We start from the raw sequence: 19,366 nt of genomic DNA on the forward strand, positions 1-19,366 counted from the left end.
TTGATTTCATTATCCATCATCATCATTATTATCATCTCACTTAGGCTTTGTATGTAGCAAAATCCAAAAACCATCCAACAGTAGCTGTCTCGATTCCACGCCCTCCTGCCGGCGTCCACCGCCGCCATACCCACGCGGTCCCTCAAGTCATCTGTCCAACATCATGCTGGTCTACCTCTCTCCCTCTCTCTCTATCTACAAAAGCATTTTTTAACCCTATCCGTACACCCTGGGGTCATTCTGTATCGCCGGGGTTGTATTCGTCACATTTTAGAATACTTCTAGTATGAAGATCTCTTTGAAACTTTCAGTATTTCTAAAAAAAATCATTTTGACAGACTGCAATACAAAGCGTACAGATCGGACTAACAAGTAAATTTCCTTTTTGGAAAGTGGTGGCACAGAGTTCCCCACGTCGTATGGATAGGATAAAAAAACACGACGTACAGCTGGCGTTAAAAACCCACAAGCAAAAACATCAACCATAAATAGAGTCCTTGTTCCAACAGCGAAGAGATTTTTACATCCCTGCATTTCCAAATCACCATCAATCACACATGCAGAAGTTTCGTCACGACGACTGGGAAGGCAGATTCTGGCACGGACTGGCATCCTTAAAGCTCGTAATAAATGAAGAAATTTTCTCCAATTCTCCTTTCACGGCAGCCTCCTCAGACTTCAATCGTTCTTTCAGATTTGTGTTGTCCTGTTAAAAACGCATACAAAAGAGATTAACATAACAAAACATAAAAGAACTTGTTGTTCATTTAGCTTTCAGTAAGAGTTTTTTAAAGTCTTAGTAGAGTTTTTATGGTGCTCGCAACTGCATAAGGTCATATGAGCACCAAGGGGTTGATGTCAACAGAGAAGTCCATACAGGGAATCACGCTTATTCTGCTCACCTCTCTAGCTTCAACAGCAGAAAGTCTGCTTCGACCATCAAGGCAACCCGGAAAGAGCGGGTCACAAGAGTGCGACAAACATACAAAAGAAGTAGATGAAAATGATGATAGTAAGGATTAGGAAAGAAAAAGCAGCAGTTCCCTGTTGCAGTTCAGGCAGTCATGAGCATGACAATGATGAATCAGCCCATTTACAATTCTACTGTGCATAAGAATGGTCTAAAGACAACGTCAGTCAGTAGCACCGTCCCGGGTGGTGAGTAAGAGTTTTATGGCACTTGCAACACAATTAGATCATATAAATGCAGAAGAATAGAGAGGTTACAAGAGAGTAACAAACACAAAAAAGGAGAGATACGGGCATTAGATGTTCGATATGAAAGAAATAGCAATCCACAGCAGAGCAACCAGCAACCACCCACAGAGCTTGTCTGTCAGATTACAAAAAAAACCCCACATCAGCACAATACTGGTAGCTCAGCGCTGGGACAATGCACAGGGATATGATTATGCAATCCTTTAACTCTTTAAACCAGGAGTTTTTTTCCACTGCTTCCCGGCGTTTTTTCTACAATCACCTAAACCTTTTTAGTTTTAGTAGAGGTTTTACAGCGCTCGCAACTGCATAAGGTCATATGAGCGCCAGAAGATTAGAGGTGTTACAAGAGAGTAACACACATAAAAAAGAAGGAGGGGAGATAAGGACGATGGGTGTTTGATAGGAAAGAAGAAGCAAACCACACCAGAGCACCCACTAACCACCCACTCACCTAAACCTGGTGCACCATTTCTCAATATAACCCCAAAAGCTTGACTCCAACTTCTAAAAGGTGGAAACATAGGCTTAGTCATTACTGAAAAAAAACTCGGTTCGGGAATAGTACCGAAAAACAAGCAAAAACTAGCACTAAAATGAAATGAAATAGTTGTCACAAAGCGTCCGATGGGGAACAGGGTTATTACTAACGGACGCTCCCAGCGTCTGATGGGGTTTAAAGAGGACTTGTACTTCCAACTTATCCTCGAAATTTTCTTTCGTGAAAAAGTAAGTCTAGTCACCATTGCATATAATTATAATGTGTGCAATACGAAAATAAAAAAGTAAACTGAGGATGCTACGTTTCCATGTCAATTTTACCTGCGACAGAGACTACAAAGGTTTTTACATTATGAGTAACACTCAGGCATAATACATTCCACAGGAGATACTTCGTTTTAGTAAGAATAAGTGTTTTACGGCACTTGCAACACAATAAGGTCATGTAAGTGCCAAAGATTAGAGGTGATACAAGAGAGTAAAAAACAAAAAAAAAAGAAGGAGGGGAGATAGAGAAGCTAGATTTTTTTATAGAAAAGAAGGAGCAAACCACACCAGAGCACCACCAACCACCCACATGTTTTTTTCAAACTTAATATATCATCCATTCTCTCTCCTTAACTGTTGATTTGGGATTTTTTTTCCCTCACAACAGAAAGGGCATAAAAAGTCTGAAACATTCACATCTCTGAGAGCAAGACAGAAGAACAGAAAGATGCAATTTACAAAGGAGGGGGGAAAAAAGAGCCACCAGTGACACCCTCCAACCACCTGCAACAACATAATTAGGATTGTCTCTCTCTCTCTCTCTCTCCTCTCTCTCTCCCTCTCTCCCCCACACACACACACACTCCCTCCCTCTCATTTTTCACTGCCAATAACAGTTTACATTGAAAAATTACCGAACAGCTAAGAGATAATTAAATTTTTAAATACAAAGTCTTCACTACAAGAAGATTATTATGAAAAAAAAAATTCTCACCTTTGATTTCTCCTCCAATTCTTTTGACCTGGAATCTAAAAATAGCTTCTCTTTCATGATTTCCTTGCTCTCCTTCTGCAGCTTTTTCTTTTCATCTTCTTTGCCTGTTGGAGTACATTTGGAAAAATTAATTTCACTCATCAATCCAAAAAGACAACCTCTGAAAAATTTCCATTAAAAACTAATGCACAAGGGGATATAACTACATGTGTATTGAAAAATTTATCGTTAGTAAAAACCAGCCCCTGCAGTGAAGTCATTAGACACTTTAGTATTGCATGTAGAAAACCTGAGCTTGATTCTTGTGTGGGGATTCATGTGACATATCAAAGGGTCTTAGGCGCCGATAGTGTAATAGGAAAAACACAGGTCAGGGCTTTTTTTTTAAATCACTGCTGTGATTCCTCAAAAAAAATTTTAAAAATTCAATATAAAAAATCAGGAGTCGGCATGCTAAAAAGAAATACTGTGTGCTAACTTTTACGTATTATTTCATAATAAGGAGGATTTTTTTGTATGTCGAAAAATTTTCCACAAAATGCAGTTACAAGTTCAGAGCATTACACCACTCATATATTTTTCACTTTCTAATTGGAGTCTGAGTATCATTTTTAATAACACGCATTATTATTTTCTTTCTTTTTTTTTAAATCAGTTTAAGTGCACATCACCGTTATTCTCCAGCCAAAGTCATGGTAGTCCTGTTCTTCATTGTGAGGTTTCAGTAAATTTTCACCCTCCCATTCTTAAAACAAGTTAAAAAGCATCTCCACGCATGATGTCAAGGCGACCCAAAAGTGGCCCCAAATCTAAAGACCCCAGATAAGAGAACTAGGTCAAGTAAATACCAAAAGGGGAGGGGCTAAAGTTTGTTTTAGTAGTTTTAGTAGAGGTTTTACGGCATTCGTAACAGCATAAGGTCATATGAGCGCCAGAAGATTAGAGGTGTTACAAGAGAGTAACAAACATAAAAAAGAAGAAGGGGAGAAAAGTGTTTGATAGGAAAGAAGAAGCAAACCCCACCAGAGCACCCACCAACCACCCACGCGCTAAAGTTTACTTTACCCACTATGAATAGCTGAACAGAAAACCCCTACTATTGGAACCCTTGATACTTACAAGCCCTTTTGGCAATGTATGAATGAACCCGTTTTAGCGCATCACTATTGAGATGAGTCAGTCCTTTTCCTGAGACCTGAAAAACATGTAAGACAAAGAACGACTATATTAGCTAAGCATCGAAATATGCGTCAAAGTATCACATTGACATTCAAATCCAGTAGTTTAAGCCCACACCATAGTCAGGACGGCAACTCCTCAAACAAAGTAGAAAACACAATTGTGAGTATTCGTGGGGAAATTAGGCACTCGGCAAAATAATAAAAACAAAGAAATAAGCATTTTTTCCACCATTTTGGATATTTTTATCGAAATTTTTGGTTTCTGGCTCAACACCATATAATAACACATTTCGATGTGTATTAGACTAAAAAAGGGTTGATTAAAGGCACAGAATACGTAATTTTTCTGTTTTCAAGGCCACTCAAGCTCTTGAAGAGGCCGAACTTTGGCGGCCATTTTTTCACTAATTTTACCACTGCAAACAGGGGACCCCCACCTCCTTCAATCGCAACTATCTCAACCTCTACTCAAGATGGACAGGTATTTTTTTCATTGAAAACAAGGCAAATGAAAAAGCTTTTAGATGATAGCAATAACTCCACATGCCCAAAAATTGACGAGAGCAGATTCCACCGCATCGTGACACAATTCATTTCAAAGACAACTGTGAAATTAGCATAACGTATGTTACTATAGATTAACAATACTAGTTTAAGTACAGTACTGGAAAGGACATCAACACAATAACTGACGTTTAGTACTGGAAAAAAGCAAGAAAAGTGGGAAATCAGGGTGTCTTAGTACTAGGTGTACTGCTTAAATACAGTCAAACCTGTGTAAAACGGCCACCCATTGTCAAGGAGAAAAGAGGCTGCATAACACAGGTGGCTATCTCAGGCAGGACTGATCAAAATGAACAGAGCAAATCATTCTCTTCTGAGGTCCAAACCGGGGCTGATCTCATGCTTTAGACTGCCAGTATGGCTAAATCAAAAGGGTTTTTGTTTTCTTTTGAAAGGTGGTGTAAGAAGGTTTTTTTTGTGTTGTTTTGTTGGTTGTTTTTTTGGTAAGCTTTTTTTTTTGTTGCTGATTTTGTGCAAGGGTAAAATAAACAAAAAAGTTCATGCCATGTCCATTGTTACTTTGTTACAAAAATTAGGTAAACGAAACAGTGACCGGTCACCTCACACACACAATTTGTGCAGGAGTTGTGGGTGTGGCTTATAGGTTATGACGGCTCACGCTTCCCTCGCCAGCAATTGAAAATTTATTGTTAGGCCTACCCATTGGCCAACTTGGGTAAACATTCATTGGTGGGACAAAATATAATGACAGGTGAATAAATTATGACGGCCCGTCCACAACATGAGGCGCCAATTCAAAATTTATGACAAAGCTTTGGGCAATGAGTGACCACGCCTGACCGCCTGGGGCAGGTAAATTTGTCAGTGCGTTGATAAAATAGGTGGCCGCGGCCGAGAAGGACAAGTTTTCAAGACTAACACAGCCACTAACCAAACACTTGGGGCAGCTCCAGGCATATTTCGGTGCCTCCGTCAACGGGGGATTCAGGCAGTCCAGGTGGTAGACCAAACGACAGGTCTCACACATCAAGAGTTGTCCCCCTTTTCCGCACACGGCGCAGTAGTCATCGTGATTGTCCTTCTAGCGAAAGAAAAAAAAATGCAACACATCAAAGACAAAGTCAGGTGAATTTACCAGCATCTGTGATATAACAGTCCAGCTTTTTACTATGGCACGCATATAATACGTTTTCATCAAAAGCAAGACAGAAGAACAAGCATTAAGATCATATCATTAACTCCACATGCCCTAAAATTGACGAGCACCTAGTTCCACCACGTCGTGACACATAAAATAATATATTTACGGGGTATCAATTCAAAATGGGCGTCACAGAATCACAACATTTAAGTTCAACAAGCACTTGCAAAAAATCACTATTAATCTTCAATAGAACTACTATTCGGGTTGCAACTTACAGTTCTCTTCGTGGGTTTCGAGCCCCCTCGTCGACTAGACATCTCAGCCGCACAGTGTCCGTTACTGCTAGGTTTGGTCACTGTAGAAGAAAGCAAAAAATATTGTCTTTTTTTTAAAACTTTTATTCAAGATTCAGCCCCCTTCCTCTACAAAAATAAATCATTTTGAAAGAGGACAAAGTCTTGGTCATTTGATGTGAAAGCGAATTTTTTTTAATTGTTTTTAGGAATGAGATTCACCCTCCAGCTGAACCAAATTAAATAATTTCAAAAGTGGACCATGTAGTGTTAGGTTTCAGGGTTGTTGTTCTAATAATAATAATAGATAGCATTTGTATAGCGCAAATCCTCACTCAACTGTAAGCTCTATGCGCTTCGCAATCTATACTATTACCCCAGCAGACCTGACAGCATTCTGAAACAAACTCAACTTCCTGGGAAGCATACTTATTCTTCAGACAAAACGAACTCTTCATCAAAGAAAAGGGCATGGAAATAAAGCTCAACAGAAGACACAGTAAGGGCATAATAGCCCTTTTAAAACTGAAAAGTGGGTCTTGGCTCAAGAAGCAGGGTCTCCAAACCTAATTTTTACCTCCAACAGGTCAGGTCAGACACAGCCTTGAAAACTTACCAAATAACTAAAAACATAGACTGACTAGTTAGGGATTCAAACCCAGGTCACCCACGCCTTATTCCAGTTTGGTAAAAACCAGTCAATGGATGTGCCCATATTTTTTATCAAGCCTTATTAAATTAATAGTAAACAAAAGATTTTTAAACATAACGTTTACCTCTGGATTTCTTTGCTGGCAAGGCATTCCACATTTCTGTTCTGTCTCTTCTCTGTGGAATGGCATAGGAAAAATAGATCTCTTTAAAAATATAAATAATAAATAAAATCAATACAGCTTGAAGATTACTGTTCTAACAATTTTGTTACTTATCATTTGTCCAATGAGAATTTTCAGAATCATTTCAATAAAATTGTTCTATTCCGAAAAACACAAAATGTACAGAACCACCTTCACAGCCAGGGTCGTATTTTGAACGTATTTATTTTTCATGACAGACTGCCATAATTAACCACACGTAGACAACAGCCAGAGGTTGAATAAGAATTTGATTTTTTTTAATATACAAAAACGGTAGAAACGGATCAAACATATTAACTTAACTGACATCATAATGTTCATTTAAATGTTTTGCTTTGGTAATGAGAAGCATATCTAAAATCAATAACAGTAGGCTTCGGCCGCCACCCGGGCTAAATTCAAAATTTCCTCCCAACTGAAAAATGTTCAATGTGTCCCGCGCATTCATATGACCTTATGCAACTCTGAGCCCCGTAAAACACTTACCAAAAAAAAAAAGTCAAACAAAGTGTATCCTCCGACCATCCAAACACTATGATGTATAAAAGTAAAAAAAGGGAATAATATTAATAATAAATACTAAAAACCAATAATTTAGTCCCGTATAGCACTCTGATACTCACACTGGCTTCAAAACCTATACTGTACTGTGGATTGGCAGTGGTACGACGTTTGCGCTCAAATTTTCTGCTCCGCAGCTCTGAAAGAGTAAGTTTTAGTTTTAGTAAAAGTTTTATTACGGCACTTGCAACACAATAAGGTCATATATGAGTGCCGAAGATTAGAGGTGTTACAAGAGAGTAGCAAACACAAAAAAGGAGGAGAGATAAGGACGATAGATATTTGATAGGAAAGAAGAAGCAAACCACACCAGAGCACCCGCCAACCACCCACTCTGAAAGAATAAAAAAGGATAATGCCTCTCTTATTCAGAAAAGAAAAGAATTCACTACTGGAAAAAAAAGAATATATTAATAAGGCACAACAAAAAAACCTCTACAACAAGAATAAATAAACAATACATATCCTTTATCAGTTTGTTTCCATAAAGACAAGCACATTGACATAACAAAATAAAGCATTTAGTGCAGGGAAGGAATAAGACAGACAGGCAGAAACAACAGATTTTTTTTTAAAGTAGGAGTCGCTCAGTGTATCGAGCAGCTGTGCTGTGTCCAGTATCCGTTCACCTCTGTACCATTGTCAGTCAATGTCTACTGTCTACCACTCAAACTTCGCCTAATGTTTCTTATTTAAGCCAAGCTTTTGAGTATGACTCGTCCCTCTTTCTTTGTGACAGGACCTACCAGCGGTACTCTTCAACCACCTACTAATTGGGACAACAACAAAAAAAGGAAAAGAAGTAGTAGAAAAAGCAGCCCATGCCACACAGGCCACCAGCCACAAGCACGATATTTGTGGAAAACAATCACTTTCAAAACATTGCAGCAGAAATACGATACTATACATAGGTTGCAAATGCTAGTAAATGGTTAATAATAATAATAATATAAAAAAATAACAATAATAATAATAATACATCATCATTACAATAATCATAACAACAGTAATAAAGGAGATCATTCAAAAACTAACTTTCCCATTCTAGAGTTGAACTAACATCTCCTACAGGTGACAATAAAGAGCATTAACACTCTGCCGCCTCATCTTGATGATTGGCGATGTTTACAGTTTACCACCTAGTTTCTTTGAATTTTCCCCAAAATATGATGGCAAAGTGTTAAAGCGACACCACAGACACAGGTTGTGCACCACGCACACATCAATGAAAATTTACTAGACGAGCACTTTCACAGGAAGAAAACTTTCACAATACAAGAACTTAAACAGGAAGAGAACTTTCACAAGAACAAAACTTTCACTAGAAGAGAAATTTCACTGAAATTTGACAAGAAGAGGACTTTCACAAGAAGAAAACTTTTACACGAAGAAAACTTTCACAAGTAGAGACAAAAAAGAGAACTTTTTTAGTTTTAGTTTTAGCAGAGGTTTTATGGCGCTCGCAACTGTATAAGGTTATATGAGCGCCAAAGGGTGGATGTCAACAGAGAAGTCCTTAAAGGGAATCAGACTTACTCTGCTCACCTCTCTAGCTTCAACAGCATAAAGTCTGCTTCGACTATCAAGGCACCCCGGAAATAGCGGGTCACAAGAGTGTGACAAACATACAAAAGAAGTAGAGGTAAATGACGATCGTAAGGATTAGGAAAGAAAAAGCAGCAGTTCCCTGTTGTAGTTCAGGCACAGTTATGAGCATGACATTGTTAGATCAGCCCATTTACAATTCTACTGTGCATTACAACGACAAATGTCCCGCGGTAAGGAAAACTTTCACATGTAGAAAACTTTCATACAAAGAGCACTTTCACACGAAGAGAACTATCAATAAAGAGAGGACCTCACCTTTGATTGCCTCCGGTGTGTACAGTCCAAGCACTTCCATGAACTTCACTTTCTGAAAAGAGCATAGGAAATTAACATATTTTCAAAAAGTGATTCACTAAAAAATCAATCAAAGAGAGGGAGGGGGGGAAAACCAAACCCAAAGAAAAATACTTCTCCCAATTCCATGAAGGCTTTCCTTTTCCTTGACAACTCTTGTTTCAATACACGAAACAGTCGTCTTTTAGAAATTACCATTCTAAACATAAACTATTGTTGAAGATGACAGTACCATCTCAAAAATGACATTTCACTGTAAAAATTGTTTGACCACTCCCCTTTTCAAATGCATAAGGAAACATACTCTGAAATAAAAAGCTTTCTATACCTCCTGCTCCTGGTTCATCTGTCTGACACCCAACACAGCCACTCGTTGCTGCTGCTGCTGCTGCTGCTGATGATGATGATGATGTTTCTCTCCACCTTGCTGCTGCCGCGGTTTCGGCTGCTTCAGCGCCTCCGTTTTGGGCTGCTGCTGCTGAGATGACTTCTCTTTCTCTTTCGCCTGCTTCCCAGCACTTGTGACGGGCTGCGGCAGGTCCTTCAGCACAGCGTGTGGTTTGGCACTAGCCAGAGTCGTGCTGGCACTGGTGGAGGTAGAGGACTTGACACTCGCCGTCGTTATCCCAGAGTTATTCGGTGCAGGGGCAATGTTGCAGTACTGAGGGGCACAAAAGGGGATTTTTTTAAAACATGACTTCTTATAAATAAATATCCTCTACATTCCTTGTTGGGGTGGGTGGGAATTCATTTTGTTTTTGTTTGATCTGTTTGAGTAATAAAGTGCACATTGACACAATAGTCTCTTTTGTTTTAGTAAGTGTTTTACGGCACTTGCAATACAATAAGGTCATATAAGTGAAGAAGACTAGAGGTGTTACTAGAGATTAACAAACACAAAATAGAAGGGAGGAAAAGATAAGGACGAAAGATGTTTGATAGGAAAGAAGGAGCAAACCCCACCAGAACACCCGCCAACCACCCACACAATAGTTTTGTTTCAGGGGAAAAGTTGAACATATAAACAAAACAACAGAAGGAAAGAAAAGACATACAACCTACCAGTGGCGTCCTCCAACCACTTGTGAATTAATTCTGTGCTAATGACACTCATACAAATAGTGGGCATCTAAAAAAAAAGACCCATACACAGTGCAAGGCTTGCCTCGTTTTTTCAGTTAAATCTGTTCAAGCTTCACTTGAATCAGGAACAAAACCATTACACAAAATTTAAAAAGATTTGCGCATAATTCAAGAAATAACAAATTTCCCAAAACGCTATGGTTTTTGTGGGTTCACGATAATATGTCCTTATTCAAACGCACTCCTTAAGGGATGTTTTGATACTGAAAAAATCCATTTTTTAAATTCATATCTATATTTTATCAATCCAAACGAAAATCTACATAATTTTTTTTAATATTTTTTTTTTTTAAATCATCATTTAATCTATTTTTTTCTTTACTTTAATTCCTATTTCCTGGTCCAATGAGGTGGTAAGATACTGACAAAGAACATGCCTTAACTATTTATCAGAAGACACACTCATTTCAAGGAGCAAGGTCCGAAATAATGGAAAAGCAAGGCACAAAGAAGAACACTCTATCTAAGTCTGTATTACTTTAACGGCTGACAAAGTCAAATGAACATAGTTCTGTCAAGAAAAGAACCTAACTCAAAGATCTTTGGTAGCCCTTCTTATTCATATACAAATCAAAAACACAATACAATGCAGAAAGACAGTGGGTGTTTGTTGGGTGCTTTGGTGTGGATTGCTCTTTCTTTCCTATCAAACATATATCGTCCTTATCTCTCTCCTCCTTTTTTTTTGTGTTTGTTACTGCTTGCAACACCTGTATTCTTTGGCTCTTATATAACCTAATTGTGTCGCAAGGGCCGTAAAAGGCTTACTAAATTACTTTTTTTCAACGCAGAAAGACAATGTCACAGGCTCTTTCCACATGTATCAAAACTCAAATCTCACTGCTGAGGTAGAGGTAGTTTCATTCCCATTTGGGGCAGTATTTTATCGAGTATCTCTTTCCTTACGTTGGATCCTCTCAGCCAAAATTGAAGCAGCTTGCCTCCCAGATGGCGCATTTTGCTTCAGGCACTCATATTTAAACTCTTTATCTCCGGCAAGCCGCTCCCTGCAGTTCACAATCAGAACCACTGTGCCGGTAAGCCGCTGACTGCGGCCGGGGCACATTTCTTTACGGCGACTTCCACATTAAATTACTTTTTGGCAATTGCCGAAAACAGGTCTCTTATACCGGAAGATCATTCATTAGATGAAGAACTATCAAAATAGGTTTGTTAGTTTCTATTAAATTACTTATTTAAGGACGTTTTGTCAATTTTAGATGTAGCACCAAAGAAGGTCCCGGGCGTATGGGAGAGTTTGAATCTTAACACAGATGCAATGTCAAAGTCAAAGTACTGAAAGCAAGGCAATCACCACCAAAAAAAACCCAGTAAATAACACAGAAATTCAAATACTACTAGTTGACCCTCTTTATCCATTCCAACCACTAAGAAACAGAATTAGAGATGTTCATTTCTATAACCTACTGTGACAGGAGTCCAGCCAAAGGGCATTGCAAAATCAAAGAGAATTTATGAGAAACATAAAACCCGAGAGATTGTAAAAAGGTTAACACACACCATCCTTACAAAATGTCCAGCAAATGTTCTTAAAAGCAAGCCCCACAAAGTCTGTCTAATCTTTTCCAACCAATTATTCATGAAGGGGGAAACAAACAAAAATATTCTACTCTATTCTTCTCTGAAATCCACACAAGATTTTCTCACATATTTATTTTAAAAATAATCCATAAACACATTGACATAAGAAAAACAAAAATACTCAATCTACCTACTCATTAGGGATCTACATCCCTGTCACAGAGATCTTTCAAAACTTTTAGAAAAACTTAATATTACCCTGTCAAAGAAAATTTTCAACTTTTTTGTTTAAGAGCCTGATCCTGCTGATTTCATGATGATCCATAGCACTTCAACAAGAGCCTGACTTTATCATTTTTATAAATTATACTTACTTCATATGATCCATCACATCCATAAAGTTAAGAGGAGAGACTTTAAACATGAGAAGCAAACTTTGAACTATAAAGCCTAGCTCAGAAATCCCTTTTGCTAATCACTTTAGGCAAAGGAAAAGGTATAGAAGAGCAATAATAAGACTTAAGATTTTCAATTTTCTAAAGACACTACAAATATGTAGTTTTCAAGCATTTGCTCTGAATTTACACAATATCTTTCCAAATGTAACCAAGCACTTCTCTACAGCTATTCAAAGAAGACGCAACTTTTTCATGCAATAATGTATGCACATACCTGCACAGTGGATGCACTGACGAGTGGCCGGACGTGCGAAGCTGTGTACTGTGGCACTTTGATGGGCAGGTGAGAGGCCAGGCGTTGTGGCGGGGGCTGCTGCAGCTGTAGGACAGGCTGTTGCTGCTGCTGCTGGATCATCTGCAAGATCTGCTGCTGCTGCTGATGCAGCAACTGTGGCTGAACCAGCGGCTGATGGTGAGGGAAAGGCGAGACGATGACATTCGCGTTGGATGCACTGATGACGCCAGTGGTGGGGCTGGTGGTGATGGGCGGGGCGGAGTGGGAGAAGGAGGCGTTGGTACAGGCCAGGCTGCTATTTACAGCAGCGGTATTGCTGCTGCTGACATTGGTCACAGCAACGACGTTGCTGCCACCGCTGCTATTGTTGTTGTTGCTAATGATGTTGTTGTTGCTGATGATACTGCTGTTGCTGTTGTTGAGAGCAAGGTTGCTGCTGTTGATAAGATTACACAGACCAATGAGGCTGGCACTGCTGAGTTCACCCGAAGACGCTGCGCCGCTGGCAACCGCCACAGAAGATGAACCTATACTGGAAGCCACCATGGCACTGTCACTCCCACCATTAGACGACGCACTCGAAACAGCAGAAGCTGTATTGTTGTTAGTGACGAGAGCACCACCACCGCAGCTGAAACTGGTTCTGGTCCCGTCCAAAACAGCCACGGTCGCCGAACTGCTGTTCACGGCAATGTTGCTGGGAATGATGTTAACTGCCGCAGCGCTGTGGTTATTGCTGTTGCTGTTGCTGCTGTGGTTGTTGACGCTGGCCACACCTCCTATGGCTACGCCAGCGCCAGCGTTGATGTTGCTGAGGTTGATGCCGCTGCTGAGGATGCCGGTGGGGACCAGGGAGAGGTTGGTCGCCTGAGATAGGGGCACCGCCCCAGCGGTGTGGAGGGTCATGCCCACAGCCGGACGCTGAGAACACACATCAAGTCTTTAGTTTTTTAGTTTTAGTAAGTGTTTTACAGCACTTGCAACACAAAAAGGTCATATGAGCGCCAGAAGATTAGAGGTGTTACAAGGGAGTAACAAACACAAAAACAAAGGAAGAGAGATCAGGCCGAGAGATGTTTGATAGAAAAGAAGGAGCAAACCACACCAGAGCACCCGCCAACCACCCACGTTTTTAGTTTTTCTCTGTTAAAATAAAGAAAAACACATCCACAGTACATAAAGAGAACAGGTGCACCCCTACACCAGAAACATTGAGGCATATAAAAAAAACACCCTACTACTGATTGAAACACCTCCTGTTGGCGAGAGAACAGAATACTTGAATCCTCTGCTCCACCCCCCCACCCCCATCGGTAGCTCCCTTTCTCTGGACCCTCTTACTCAAATGATGACCACATAAGCCATTTGTACTTTTGCAGACGAACCTATTTACCACACAAGTGGCAGTTGGTATTCTTTTTAAAGGAAAGGTAGTTTTTTGTGGGTTTTTTATAGTAGAGAGTTTTATGGCGCTCGCAAACTGCATAAGGTCATATGAGCGCCAAGGGGTGGGTGTCAACAGAGAAGTCTTTACAGGGAATCAGACTTAGACAGCTCACCTCTCTAGCTTCAACAGCACAAGGCACAAGGTCTGCTTCGACTATCAAGGCACCCCAAAATAGCAGGTCACAAGAGAGTGACAAACATACAAAAGAAGAGGAAAATGACAATAGTAAGGATCAGGAAAGAAAAAGCAGCAGTTCCCTGTTGTAGATCAGGCACAGTTATGAGCGTGACATGAGTCAGCCCACTTACAATTCTACTATGCTTGAACGAGAAATGTCTCCCCTTTGGGAATGGCCTAAAGACACTTCAGTCAGTGGCACTGGAGGTAGTTTGAATTGCCCCACTGAACTCAAATTTAAGACTGCCTGCTCTAATTCAACAGTCTGTGTTATCATTCACTTTGAGCACATTTCCTAACCTTTACCACAAAAGCGTTTGTACCAATTAGCTGACTGTCCTGTTTATGCTTTCTCTTGTTCTAAAAACAGTATTTGTCAAACAAATTTTAAACAGAGTGGTTTTAAAAAATGCATAAAACATGTGGTTGGGCCAGTCCTTTACTGTCTGTAAAAAAAAACTAGCTTTGTCAGTTCATCATTCTTCCGTTTCTGAGTTTTCTTGCAAATAAGCTTTTTCATCATGCATGCTGTCTTGTAGGAAACTGGGACACAATCACAGAATCAGCACTTAACTACAGAATCAGCGAAAGTAATAAAAATTGAGTATCGCATCATGAATTTGACATCGACAGGAGAGTCTTGTCCAGGGTGGGTCCAGACAAGAATATAAATGTCTCCCACCCCCATCTCGAGGCCAGTGCCTTGGCTTAATGGTCAATAAAAGTACTTCTTGCTTGAAGCTCTCATAGGAGATGAATGAACAGTATGTAAATTAGGACTCTTTTTTTCATCAGGATCAATATGACCATTATTTTACAAATGTAACCGACATAAATATACCACAAACATAGTCAGACAATTCTCTTTTTGTACGTTTCTTACATTTTAACAATTTTTGAGACTTTGAGGGGTTTTTTCTTAACAGTGTTTGTACAGTTAGGACAACCATTTTCCCTTAAATTGAATACACATTTACGCCCTTATAAAAGAACGAAATTTTAACCCAAAAAAACAAAAATATTAGTAAGAAACAGACAAAACAAAAACACACAGGGACTGGGCAAAAAGTAGACAACTATCTCTATAATGACGTCAAAACAAGATAAAAATGTAAAGAAATCAGACCTGCATGTGCGCTATGGGAACAGCAACCATGCCCACAGGCAAGATGGCGGCTCCTCCTTGTGTGGGGAAAGACACAAGTCTCGGCTGGCCAATAGCTGTGATGGTCTGGCCTACTGTCACCATGGGGGCGGGGCTTTGCTGGGCTTGGCCCGTAGACTTCACCAGACTCTCTCTTAACTTTACAACAATCTTTTTCTGCACAAGAAAAATTGAAAAGACGATAGTTTGGCCAGGTTACTAGGTCTGAACCCAGGGAGATAGTACATAAAGAAAACAGGTTTGTATTGCTACATTTTGCTACAAACACGAAAAGGACTACACAACCACAGAAAGGAAGACGCAGACCACACCATAGCCCCAAACATTCACCCCTGAATACATACATTTTTAAACTTCTGAACAAAATTTATCCATATTGCTACCGAAATCCTGGATATGACCATTTTTTAAATTGTATTATTAATCATAATCATCATAAATACAATTATAATATGTGACTCGTGCTGACAAAATGAGTTACTTCTCGGATTTGAGCCCTATGAAAATAGATACATTATCATGCTTATTTAAGTTTTTACAATTTGTAAAAGTAGGAAATAACAAAAGGCATTTAGTACTTAATGAATATTGCATCAATAGAAAACCTTGAAATTTGTCCCTACTGTCGATTTTTGGCCAATATCTGCATTTGTGAATTGTGAGAAGTAACTCATTTTGTCAGCACGCCTCACATATTATTTCTCCAGAAGTCTGAGTCTAAGATCCTGGTGCATACAAATCAGGAAAGAGCAAGATAAGATGCAAAAAGAAATAAAAGTGTGAGTGGAACATAAGAAAAAACCCCAGCACAGATATAATGTGTCACGGCACGGTGGAATCAGGCGCTTGTCAATTTTTGGACATGTGGAGTTATTAATCATTTTCAGGCTTGTTCATAAAATGGCCGCCAATGTTTGCTGACTTCCAAAGCTTGAGAGCGCTTAGAAACCACAAATTTACTTTTTTTTTCCCTTAAATTAACATTTTTTAAAATCCACTCAGAAATATCCTTAAATGGACTTTCAAGGTGTAGAGTAAAAAAATTGAAATTCGATAAAAATTGTCAAACAGACAGAAAAATGTCAGTTTTGCCCATTTCCTTACTTTGACAAGCGGCTGATTTCATCACGATGTCTCACATATATTATAATCTCCAAGCCCCATATTGAGAATTTTTTAAACTGTGACCTCAAAAACATTTTAAATTTCAGAGACAAAAGTCATGAACATTGTACTGCCCAAGTCAAAATGGATCACAATGTGCCATAATTATCCACTTTTCAATCTTAAAATCACCCTATACATGTAGTCCTCATAGCCTCATTTGAACCTCCTCTCTGGTGACAGAAAAAGAAAGCCCTCATTCTTGATATATATGTGTGCTTATGAGCAATTGACCTTTTTCTTTTTAGTAAAAGAGTTTTACAGCACTTGCAACACAATAAAAGGACATAGAGCCGAAGATTAGAGGTGTTACAAGAGAGTAACTAACACAAAAAAGAAGGAGGGAAGATAAGGATGATAGATGTTTGATAGGAAAGAAGGAGCAAACCACACCAGAGCACCCACCAACCTCCCACCAATTGACTTTGCACAAAACATGTTTCTTTTTATTTGTCACCGATTAAAGAAAGTACTGTTTATCAACAGAATAATAAGAAAATATTGAAATCCAAACCTCATAAAAAGTTTTCAAATTCAGACACAGAAAATCTTGAGTCAACCTATTCCTATGTCATGTGTCAAATACCTACTCCACAAGAAAAAGCTTTTAAAGTCTCATTAACAACAACACTTGTAACAAGCCGAAAAATAAATGGAATTCAAATTATTTACTCCTTGGGTCCACATTCTTTATCCCCCAAATGTATCACATTCTTTGTTTTGTATGGACACTTTAACTACTTCCCCTAAAATTCTTTTAATTTCATTTGTTTAAATTTTAATTTGAATTCAAAAATCTGTGAAACAAACGGTACTATCCTGCTTATCTTACAGACCATTTCTATTTTATTCAAAACCAAATCTAACATAGCAAAACAATCTACATAATTAGCTTACCTGCTCCTCACTAAGTCTTTTGATTTCTTCTTGCAAATCAGCAAGCTTTTTCTTGAAAGCAGCACTCTGAAAAGAAGAACACTAGCAAATTATTCAACATATTTCCAGACATTTAACATACAAATATCCAGTAACTTAAGACATACGTAAATTTTGGGCAAATCTTGAACTTTATACACATGACAGGTGAAAGCATTCAATACCTTTTAGTCCAAGTCTAACAATATCCCAACCCAGTTATAAAATCAAGAATTTTTTTTACATTTTGACAAGACCAAGATTATGATAGACGCCTATCACAATCAAGAACTTAGAAAAAGTGACAGAATAACCATTTTCAGGGACAACAATAGCTTTAAATAACAAATATGATGTATAAGGACCACCAGAAAGAAAGAATAATATCTGGGAAATGTGAGCAAGTTTCTACGGCTGTTATTGATTTTTTAAGTCTAGCATGTCTTGCAATACTTTCCTTCTCTATGTACAATCAAACAGTGAAACAGTACCTGATTGTTATCTCCTTTCATTTTAACCACCAACATCTGAAAAACAAGAAAAAGAACATGACCGCACCAAAAACTATCTAAATCAAATATGTCTATTAAGTTTAACAACAACAAAAATCGATAAACAAGAAAATGAACCCCAAGTTAGGCGAGTGTTGCCTTCCCATGGACGCGACACGGCACAGGGAGAGCACACACACGGCGAAACCATGGTAATGGCATTCAGTCTTCGACACTTCGAATCCAATCGATGACATTATGCCTCAAAATGATACGTGGAAAACATCCTAAGTAAACAGATATACTTCAAAATAAGCATCACTCATTCGTTCAAACGACTTGACAACACTGCGAAGGAACTTTCAGTTCTAGAAAAACAAAGTTGTACAACGCTGGAAGAGGATGGGGAAAAATCAATATCTTAGGACGAGTGGGGTATTGCTGAAAAGATTCATTTCTTACCTGATGGCTTTGAATAGCTGCTTTCAATTTGCTTTGAATAGCGTTCACTTCCACCCTAGACATTTTGAAAATGTTAGTATTAATCCGTGGCACTTTAACAATCACTTTAAGTAGAATCTCTGCGAAAATCAAGTAGGTCGAACTTGTAAACACCCTTTCCCATTATGAGGTATCAAGCAGTGGTGTGTGTGTCGCTCTCGAGAGGGAAAAGTTATTTTTACGTTTCGAGAGCTTATTTGCCTCTCATGGCGAATAAACATTTCAATGAACTTCCTTATTCGCTAGGCCTAATGCAAATAGAAAGAAGCACTAATATCACTAATAAACCCAACAACAACGTCTTCCGAGCTTTAAGCGTATGTTTGCTAAGCATTTTTTCTAAGGCTGTTCTTTAGGCAAACAAAAAAGTTTGAAATGAAAATGTTTTAAGCAAGTAACTTGTTTCAACACGCGGTACTTGCTAAACTTATTCAGTATCGATACCAACAGCCCACAAAGATCCTGGTCACGAAACGGCGTTGGCCTAGGCCGAGGCTAGGCTACATAATGAATGATTCATATTGGCGAATAAACAGATTTGGATAAATAACCTTATTCGGTAACATTAACAAATAACCTCGATCTTATGGTCATGAACTTTGCTTTCGATATCATCAGGTCAAGTTTATCATTTGTGCCTCAGGATATCCATTGATTTATTTTTTTTAATTATCTCTAGTTACATTCTCTTTTCTTTGGAAAATTCATGTTTCATTCGATAAAAAAAACACACTATACATTTTGAGCTATTTTTCTTAGCGCATTAACACAGTCAGACCGCAGTGCGCCTTCGGAAAAATTAACCGTAAATCCACGTAGGCGTAGGCCAAGGGCCAAACTAAGAAGCTTTCGTTCAAATCACAGAATTCTGTGGTTCAAATACAATGTAACACCACAAAGCTCGTCCTCTTTTCTGTGTCGTGCGATAGTGGCCTAAAACTAAAAAACACCGCACATTATAATA

General features: G+C 38.8%; 1 protein-coding gene across 2 annotated transcripts; it reads right to left on the reverse strand.

The window, feature by feature from the left end:
• Window positions 1–378: 378 nt before the first annotated feature.
• Window positions 379–18,559, reverse strand: LOC101858303 (PHD finger protein 21B). Of its 2 annotated transcripts, none has more exons than XM_005108275.3 (14): window positions 18,364–18,559; window positions 17,902–17,937; window positions 17,393–17,458; window positions 15,293–15,487; window positions 12,522–13,463; window positions 9,493–9,825; window positions 9,126–9,177; window positions 7,325–7,401; window positions 6,621–6,672; window positions 5,827–5,906; window positions 5,339–5,485; window positions 3,821–3,896; window positions 2,702–2,805; window positions 379–706 (listed from the first exon to the last, which is right to left on the reverse strand). In XM_005108275.3, exons 1-14 carry the CDS (start codon window positions 18,424–18,426, stop codon window positions 572–574), a joined length of 2,358 nt encoding a protein of 785 aa, XP_005108332.1. In that variant the 5' UTR covers window positions 18,427–18,559; the 3' UTR covers window positions 379–571. The 2 variants fall into 2 exon arrangements, with proteins under 2 accessions (XP_005108332.1, XP_012943489.1); XM_013088035.2 differs by having other exon boundaries at window positions 5,339–5,488.
• Window positions 18,560–19,366: the final 807 nt, after the last annotated feature.

This window comes from Aplysia californica, unplaced genomic scaffold, assembly GCF_000002075.1.
Source record: "Aplysia californica isolate F4 #8 unplaced genomic scaffold, AplCal3.0 scaffold00674, whole genome shotgun sequence".
Classification (NCBI taxonomy): domain Eukaryota; kingdom Metazoa; phylum Mollusca; class Gastropoda; order Aplysiida; family Aplysiidae; genus Aplysia; species Aplysia californica.

Coding starts and splice junctions, on each gene's coding strand:
- LOC101858303 (XM_013088035.2), bottom strand. CDS start 18,426: ATGTCTAGGGTGGAAGTGAACGCTATTCAAAGCAAATTGAAAGCAGCT. Junction 13,464..15,292: donor TTCCCATAGCGCACATGCAG/GTCTGATTTCTT, acceptor GTGTGTTCTCAG/CGTCCGGCTGTGGGCATGAC. Junction 7,402..9,125: donor CACACCGGAGGCAATCAAAG/GTGAGGTCCTCT, acceptor TTACTCTTTCAG/AGCTGCGGAGCAGAAAATTT.